The sequence below is a fragment of the Olea europaea genome, chromosome 14, assembly GCF_002742605.1.
Source record: "Olea europaea var. sylvestris chromosome 14, O_europaea_v1, whole genome shotgun sequence".
Classification (NCBI taxonomy): Eukaryota; Viridiplantae; Streptophyta; class Magnoliopsida; order Lamiales; family Oleaceae; genus Olea; species Olea europaea.
The window spans coordinates 1,129,808-1,138,870 of NC_036250.1; the positions used below are offsets into that span (position 1 = coordinate 1,129,808).

Sequence of the window (9,063 nt, forward strand, 5' to 3'; positions counted from 1 at the left end):
TGATTAAGCCCCGAACACTTGTTTTAGAGGATTAGACCTTTGATAAGGGGTTAGTAACTTGATTGATTCCTAAAGGTTGAAGCAGTTAAAAATAAGGAGAATCCTCATATGTTGATATGTAGAACTACAATAAGTAAAATCTAACCAAACTTGAGTGATGTAAGGAATTAGCATTGAAAATTTAACCTTAGGTTACACCCTTGGAAAGAGAAAAGAAAATAAGTTTGGGGGTGTGTGAATCCCACAAGCAAAGTAAGGAAAAATTTGACTTCTAAGGTCGGGAATTGGGTCAACTTATTATTGTACAGCGTTGCACTTGACTCTCCACACACACACCCGTTTTGCATTGAATAGGTGAGAAGTTAACTTTTGCATTATAGCTTTGAAGTGGTTCATGGAATCGAAGTTATGTTTTTAATTCTCAGACATGAAGGCAAGCTATCTAGCGAAATTTATTTTAAGTGATTTTGTTTGTCTTAGTTGTGCTTGTGTGTCCATTAATTATTTTTATGGGTTTTGGTGTTTGCTCGAGGACTAGCAAATGGTTAAGTTTGGGGGTATTTGATGAATTTGTTACACTCATGATTTTTGCACAATTTTAGCTTGATTTTTGCTAGATCTTGTGAGTATAGAATGTTTTTTATGTGTTTGTTAGTGTTGTTTTGAAGATTAAGAGAAGCGATGTGAAAAGAAGTATTAAAGTGGATGAAGAGGCCAAAAACACGGAATTGGAGCAGAAAAACGGCGCTTAGGCGTTGCATTCATAGCGCCTAGGCGCTACAAAACTGAAAAAAAAAGATAAAATTTGGACCCGAAAGGCAACGCCTAGGCGCCACAACCATAACGCCCAGGCGCTACCATAACACCTAGGCGCCACAACCACAGCGCCCAGGCGCTACCATCAGCGCCTAGGCGCTGCGATTAAAGATTTAGGTCGCGTTTTTTGGGGCATTTTTAGATCCATAAAAACCCAACTTCTACGTAAAACGGAGGGGCACCTATAAATATATCTTCCTCATACTTTTGAAGGGTTCTTGACATATTGGAGAGAAGACAACAAGAAAGGAGATTCAAAAGAGAAATTCAAGAAGATTAACACCAAGCAATTGAAGATTAGAAGCATTTATTGGAAGAGGAAGGAGATCTTGGTGCAAGAATTCTACTTTTTTTTCTACATCTTTATTACAAACTCGATAATGTATTTTAAGACAAATTCCTACCTTTCTTCTTGTATTATGAGTAGCTAAATTCATTGTTAGGGGGAATAATGTAACCAATTGGGATCTTTTACATGCTCTTATTAAGACTTTCAGTTTTTAATTCTTTCATGTGTTGATTTTACTATGAGTTGAATGCATTAAATTATTTGATCAATAATTTGATGATTTTTGTGAATTCTTTACAAATAGAGATATGAGTTTAGGATTTAGACCATGTAGTAAAATCAAGTACATTGGTATAACGAGTAGAGATACCTATACCATTTATTGCGGTCATAATTGAATTCCTAAGACATAGAACTCGTTTAACTAAATTGAATTTGCATAGAGATATGAAATTTAATTAGTTGAATAGACTCAATGAGAACTCGATAGGGGTAAATTGAATACAATAGGAGAATTCGACCGAGCACTACATTAGAATTGAGTTTTATTTTGAGATGTAAAGGTGATCAATTGGTGAAGTTATTCTACCCTAACATTCATTCATTATTTGATTCTCCAACCAATCGTGTGAACATTCATTTATTTTCTAGAATTTAGATTAAAACCCAGATTTTACGACCTTTGATTTGTGTTAGTCAAATAGTAGTTAAAGAAAGATTGAATTAAATGCTAGAAAATAGTCTTTGTGGGATCGACAAATCGGACTCTTAGGTCCACTATTACTTGTTACGGGTCGTACACTTGCGAAACAAAATTTTACAACATTAACCATTGTTTAAGACTAGCTATATTGATGGTAGAAACAATATTCCTTTCAAATTAAAAAAGAAAAAAAGTTGACGAAAGGAGGTTGATCATGAGAACTCTCTATTCCGACAACTCTATTGAGGCAATGGTATACGAGCAAGATCCTCTCTATATGGAACCGGTTGCAACTCGTGCCCACCATCTAAGTTGTCGATCCCATTTTCCATTCGCATTTGAGCAATTGGGTCGAATTTTGTGGGCTCGATGAATGTGATAACTTTGTCTTTGCGACACATAAGATAGATTACTGACATTATATATACAGCCATCAATGGAAAAACAACGATTCCAATGAAGACATTCCAAACTTTTCGTAAATTGTTGTGGATTAACCAGTCCACAAAGGCTGTGCTCAAATAGTAGATGTTGATACCTATGATTCCCAGCCCCAATGTCCATGAGAACACTACAATCTGCAAACAGAAATTTAAATTAATCAATTAGGCAAAAAAGCAATTTCTGATAGAATGTGTTTCCAGAAATCCTTTTTTCACTTCTTGAGCATGGTAAACGTTAATTAAGTTTTTATCGATATATTGACGAATTGAACAAAGCAGCAGAATAGGATTTATAGAGTTTATTCTAAATGTATTGAAAACAAGATCAATCTATGTTTAGCTGGTGTTTATAAACATTCAAATCACTCTTTCTTTCTGTACACATTTGGAGTGTTCCACAATTACTATACACTTAACCATTTTCAGTACGATCTATAAATTATAATTCAGATTGTTTATAAACACTTCTCAGACGTGTTTATCGTAGTAGCCAAACTGAAATATCATGGCTGGAAGTCCGGTCTAACGTGTTTCAAACTAAGCTCCTTGACATAAAAAGAATTATAGAAATTAAATAATGAGAAATTTGCAAATAGAAAGAAATGGGAGAAAAATGAGCTTACATAGATTGAGTTCTTGTGAGGTCCCATTTTGGTGGAACTGCTGCTGAATTTAAGAAGCGGGATGAGAGCAAATGGAAGTTCAAAAGAAAGTATCATCTGCAGAAAAATCCATTCAAAATAAAGCTGATTCAATAATCTGATTTTAACTGAAATATATAAAAATCTCGAAACAATTACGTAAAAAATAAGCACTAACCGATGCGATGATGATCAGTCGACCTGATCCTGATTCTCCACCAATAATCGAGACTATTAGACTAGGTGTGATAGCAATGCACCTAGTCATTAAGTTTCGAATCCATGCCTTCATCTTCAGATCCAAGAAACCCTATTCAATGGAAAGAATCAAATTAATCTATGCATTGGGTACGGATTATTAGATAGCAATGGTAAAGAAAAAAGAAGTTCAAATTCTTGTTTGTTGCACCTGAGGGGCCGTGTCTTTTTCCCTCTCTAAAGATTTAATATTTCGAATAAAGTAATGTATAGTACCTGCATGATATATTGTCCCGCATATGTGCCAGTAATTGTGGAGCTCTGGCCTGAGGCAAGTAATGCAATGGCATAAACTGTAGAACTCGATCTTCCCAAAACATTCTGCGAAGTTTATGGTATATGTTATGTCAAAATACGCTCTAGAGGGGATTAATAAAGAGATATATGTAATAGTATTTGTTCGCGTAAGAGATATATATATCTAATAGCCATTGAACCTTAAGCAGGAAAGAAGCAGAGTTGAGTGTTAGATCATTGCAACGTTCTGTGTTATCCTTTGACAAATCCTTGGCCAAGCAAACTGTGCCAGATACAGAAATAACTGCAACATTGATCAAGAATGCTACAAATAGTGCAAATCCACTCTCAATCAAGAAGAATCGACACGCATCCTGAAAACAAGAGGGAAAATAATTAATGAACATGCACTAATTATTTTATTTTTTTAATTATAATGTGGGCAAATTTTTTTAAAATGGTCCAAATTTCGTGGTCAAAGTAATAAATAAGTCACTAATAAAATTTTTGATTTAAAATATCTATTTGACTCATATTAAAGAGAAATACTAGAATGTCAAAGTACTGTTTTCACAGGCACTCACAAACAGATGAGCCTCACATCATTAAAAAAATACCCCAAAAATCCCACCCCTATCAGTAGTACCTGTTTGTGAGTGCTTGTAAAAAGCCTGTGAAAATAGTACCCTGAAATTCTAGCATTTCTCATTATTAAAATGTTCTTTACCATCTTCAGATCATCTTATTCTTCACGCCCTCCCCTCCCCTCCCCTCACCTAACTCTCCTTCACTTGCTGCTCTCTCGAGCAACCACAGATATTCGAGTCAGAAGGGCATGGTGATACTAGTAGTCCCTACTAATCCACTCTAAAATTTAGTTCAAATTCCGTGGGAAATGAGACAACCAAAATAAATAAATAATATTAGTCGTTTCCTTTTTCTTCCATGACTTGGTAGTTTTTAATAAATTCCATCATTTACATATTCATGGTGATGGTTTGTGGGCCATATCATTCAGTTTCGTGCCTACCTTAATACATTCATTAATTTAGTACATTACTTACGAGTACTGAGTACTGACTTCTCTTCAATAATGTAAAAGAAGTCAACAAAAAATTTGGCCAGGATAATTAATTAAGGTAATAAATGTATTCAAACCAGCTTCTTGGGATGCCAAATGACCACCATTTATCCCATTCTTACTTCAAAAAATAAAAATATACTTAAAGGGTTTTTGGTGGAAATTAAAATTAATTTTTTAGTAAATTTTCATAAGGGTTTTTGAAATGTGTGGTTGAAAAATTATGGACCTAAAAAAATATGGTTAATATTGATTGTTTGACTTTGACTCAAATTAAAATCTGAACCAAACAGGAGCATAGTGTAATAAGCGTTCTTTAGAATATCAAATACGACAATCAACTTACATTGATGCCTCGAACTGAAGTTGATATTTTCCTAGAGAGTACAAGAGCTGAATGTAAGAAGAGATTGTGCCTGTTGAAAAATCAGAAAGATAATTCTCAGTGAAATTCGATAAAAAAAAAAAAAAAAAACTTAAAAATTAATTTAAAAACTTATCGAAAAAGTTTTAATACATACGGCATGACAAGGGCGCCCAATAGTGCAATGGCATCACCAGTTGCACCATTGCCACTGAGTTTAGGAATGAACATTCCTTTCATTACATCCTTTGCAGGAGGCTTCACATAACTTAGTTCACCAAAAAAACATGCAGCCATGATGAATACCAATATTGCTATCAAAAATTCAAGCTTTCTCACCTGTTGATTTCAATTTTCCAAGTCAATTTAATCGAAATTTTTTTTTTTTTGAAATATATATATAGTCGAGCTAATTGGTCGTTGAGTAATTAGTACGACCTATTAGTTTCAAGTTAATTTAAAAAGATTTTAATTCATCCCAAAAATATATCGGATCTTGACACTAATATTATATTTCATAAAAATATTTAAAAAAATTTGGCCAGGATAATTAATTAAGGTAATAAATGTATTCAAACCAGCTTCTTGGGATGCCAAATGACCACCATTTATCCCATTCTTACTTCAAAAAATAAAAATATACTTAAAGGGTGTTTGGTGGAAATTAAAATTAATTTTTTAGTAAATTTTCATAAGGGTTTTTGAAATGTGTGGTTGAAAAATTATGGACCTAAAAATATATGGTTAATATTGATTGTTTGACTTTGACTCAAATTAAAATCTGAACCAAACAGGAGCATAGTGTAATAAGCGTTCTTTAGAATATCAAATACGACAATCAACTTACATTGATGCCTCGAACTGAAGTTGGTATTTTCCTAGAGAGTACAAGAGCTGAATGTAAGAAGAGATTGTGCCTGTTGAAAAATCAGAAAGATAATTCTCAGTGAAATTCGATAAAAAAAAAAAAAAACTTAAAAATTAATTTAAAAACTTATCGAAAAAGTTTTAATACATACGGCATGACAAGGGCGCCCAATAGTGCAATGGCATCACCAGTTGCACCATTGCCACTGAGTTTAGGAATGAACATTCCTTTCATTACATCCTTTGCAGGAGGCTTCACATAACTTAGTTCACCAAAAAAACATGCAGCCATGATGAATACCAATATTGCTATCAAAAATTCAAGCTTTCTCACCTGTTGATTTCAATTTTCCAAGTCAATTTAATCGAAAAATATTTTTTTTTGAAATATATATATAGTCGAGCTAATTGGTCGTTGAGTAATTAGTACGACCTATTAGTTTCAAGTTAATTTAAAAAGATTTTAATTCATCCCAAAAATATATCGGATCTTGACACTAATATTATATTTCATAAAAATATTTAGAAGATATTTATTAAGTGCAGTCTGCACAGTCCATATGCTCTTGTCCTGGCTGTTGGCATGAAACAATTAAATAAGAATTAAATAATTTTAAGGCTTTACAATTTTAGATAAAAATATTCAGAGGTGGTCAACCTGTTATAATTTATTGATTTATTCTGTATTTTAAAATGATTTGTAGAAGGATCGGCTATTTGTCCAGGCCCACATGAGCTTGTCTGTACAGATAGGGGCGCCAAATGTCGACCAATGGAGGTGTGGGCCTATGGCCCACGTGGCTCTGGATAAGCAGGGTAATCCTTTTAGTATCAATCATGCTACTTATACAATGAATTTGACAGTGTGTTAGTTGGCGGGCATAATATTCATTTGAAAAACTATTTTAGAATCCAATGGTTAGGATCTTTACAATCTACACATTATCTAAGTCATTGTACAAATAGATTAATTCTTTAGCATATACTATTTTGTCCAACTAGCTATTAACAACTCAGTTGTATAAAACTTATCTTACAATTTTTTATTTTTTATTTTTTAATATATTTCCTCTCAACATGAGTTCATAAATAATTTTGAATCTATGCACAAATAATCGATTTTCGATTCTGTATGGTTAAAAATAAAAATCGATAAGTAACGTTACATATCTCTATTTCTAGACAACAATGGGAATAAATTAGATAAATGAACTATTCATGTTATGAGATGTAAGACATATTTACGTTGGCTCAAATCTGATTATGAAAAAAAAAATATATGAACGAAGTTTTTATTTAGATCATTTTATCCTACTGAATTTCATAAATATTGTTTAAAGTGAAAAAGAACAAATATGTATAAAAAGGCAAATAGGGGCGAGTTTAGCAACTGTATATAAGACAATGAGGATTATTTTTATAATTAAATTTCGTCAAAAAGAAAATAAATAAAATGCATATAAGATTCTAATAACAAACAAAAAAAAATGTAACATAACAACGTAAAAAATAAGGAGACGTCAAATCTATCTATGTTAAAATTGTTACAGGACAAAAGACTAGTAAACAATGTGTAGTAATCTATCTTAGTTGTTTTATTCTTATTCAATCAACGTTACTCTAAGCATACCATTTTTGAAACTTTCATTATTAAAATATAATCATGATTATGATATCTTCAAAGTATATACCTTAGTAAGTCTCTAATTGTCAATAAATAAATTATGTATGCGTTATTTTCACGTTGTATTCAAGTAGTCTTATCGTTATGATGTCATGGGATTTAATAAAATCGATTTATTATTTATTAAGAGTTTTTTTTTTTTTTTAAGGGAAAACATAACTTACCCCATATCTCTGGAGGCCAAGTATTAGGAGAGTACTCAAACCAGTACAAAGAACTCCAATCCAAACTGGGATGTGGAACAATATGTTAAGTGCAAATGCCGTCCCAATCACTGTTGAAATTCTTTAGTTAGTCGAGCACTAGCTCGAAGAAAACTAAAGTATCAACTTATATATAGCACAAGTAAAAAAATCCTTGTGTGTGTTAATTTGTACGGGGAAAGCCCTTGAACAACGTTGTTCAACAAGCAGTGCCCAATTTGTACACGCCTACATTGACTTAAACTACAAGAAAAAGTCATCATATATGAAAATATGCGCGTTTGGGTTACGGAATAGTACCTTCAGGAATGTCAGCTGCTATGACAGCAATCTCAGCTAGTATCCATAAGCAGTATCGAACATATCGGGGATACTCAGCCTTGCACAATTCTGAGAGGTGTTTGCCTGCAAATTAAGAAAGAGAAATCAAACCCCATTAATTAACATTGAAACAACTTTAAAATGACCATAATTTTGTAATTATGTTACTCAATACGTTTAGGTACAAGTTTTTGCCGTTAATACCAGTGCTTACGCCAAGATTAGCTGCAAGTGATTGTATTACTAGAGCGAAGATTAATCCGATGAGTATCACCCAAAGTAGCTGATTATTGCAAATAATTAATTATTAGTGGAGACAGACAGAGAGAGAGAGAGAGAGAGAGAAGTTTAAGAAGATTTCAATGATTTTTTACTTCATATCCATGGTTTGCACCGGCTTGCAAATCAGTTTCCACTGCAAAATGGCATCATAAAATATAGATCAATAAAATTGAATAACCAAAAATAAAGATGTCAAACTAATACAATAGTATTCAATACTGTGCATCAAGAATGCCTTGTAGAGACTCGAAGACCTACAATTTCCGGGATCAAGATATGCCAATGAGACCAAGAAACCCGGGCCAACGTACGACAAAAAATTTCTCCATCCAGGCTTCTGAATGCAAATACAGGAAGGCTTAGAAAAAATATCAATTATGAAGCTGAAAATAAGAAAAGCAAAACATGAACCTGTTTCTCATGAATCTGGTGATCGTATTGTCTACCGGCTGGTGGTGTCTCTGGCACGGTTCCGACCTGGTGGCTGTTATTTCCACCACTCACTTGCTGTTGCTGTTGCTGCGAACTCCCCATATGTCTCTCCATAGTGAGTTTTTCAATGAATTTGGATATTATATATTTCCATCTGTGTTATTTATTTATATAGAGCATAATCTCATAATGTGAGCTGTCTAAATACGTACTGGGCTCTTATTTTGTTTTCTTACTATTGCATATTGCCAAGTTGTTTATATAAAATAGTCAAACAAATTTTCCACTGATTTTTAGTCAGGATTCTTGGATTAAATATACAGGAAATTTAAATTATTGTTCAAAACTATAGAATTACACGTCATGGACCACGCTGTGAATTTGGACATGGTGGTGTTGACCAAAACTTATAAGAGATTAAATAAATAAATAAATAAATAAA

General features: G+C 32.9%; 1 protein-coding gene across 1 annotated transcript; it reads right to left on the reverse strand.

Annotated features, from left to right (window-relative positions):
- Window positions 1-1,857: 1,857 nt before the first annotated feature.
- On the reverse strand, window positions 1,858-8,758 carry LOC111408711 (metal transporter Nramp5-like). The gene is made up of 13 exons (XM_023038462.1): window positions 8,601-8,758; window positions 8,448-8,526; window positions 8,282-8,322; window positions 8,112-8,190; window positions 7,887-7,991; window positions 7,548-7,657; window positions 5,852-6,033; window positions 5,680-5,749; window positions 3,588-3,761; window positions 3,367-3,471; window positions 3,071-3,202; window positions 2,875-2,970; window positions 1,858-2,386 (listed from the first exon to the last, which is right to left on the reverse strand). The coding sequence occupies exons 1-13, from the start codon at window positions 8,733-8,735 to the stop codon at window positions 2,048-2,050; spliced, it is 1,647 nt and encodes a 548-aa protein (XP_022894230.1). The 5' UTR covers window positions 8,736-8,758; the 3' UTR covers window positions 1,858-2,047.
- Between the last annotated feature and the right edge of the window lie 305 nt (window positions 8,759-9,063).

Excerpts from the sequence above, each read along its gene's own strand:
- LOC111408711 (XM_023038462.1), bottom strand. The coding sequence starts at position 8,735 with ATGGAGAGACATATGGGGAGTTCGCAGCAACAGCAACAGCAAGTGAGT. Across the intron at positions 8,191-8,281 it reads GTGCAAACCATGGATATGAA|CTACTTTGGGTGATACTCAT; the intron begins GTAAAAAATCAT and ends TGCAATAATCAG. Across the intron at positions 3,472-3,587 it reads CTGCTTCTTTCCTGCTTAAG|AATGTTTTGGGAAGATCGAG; the intron begins GTTCAATGGCTA and ends TAAACTTCGCAG.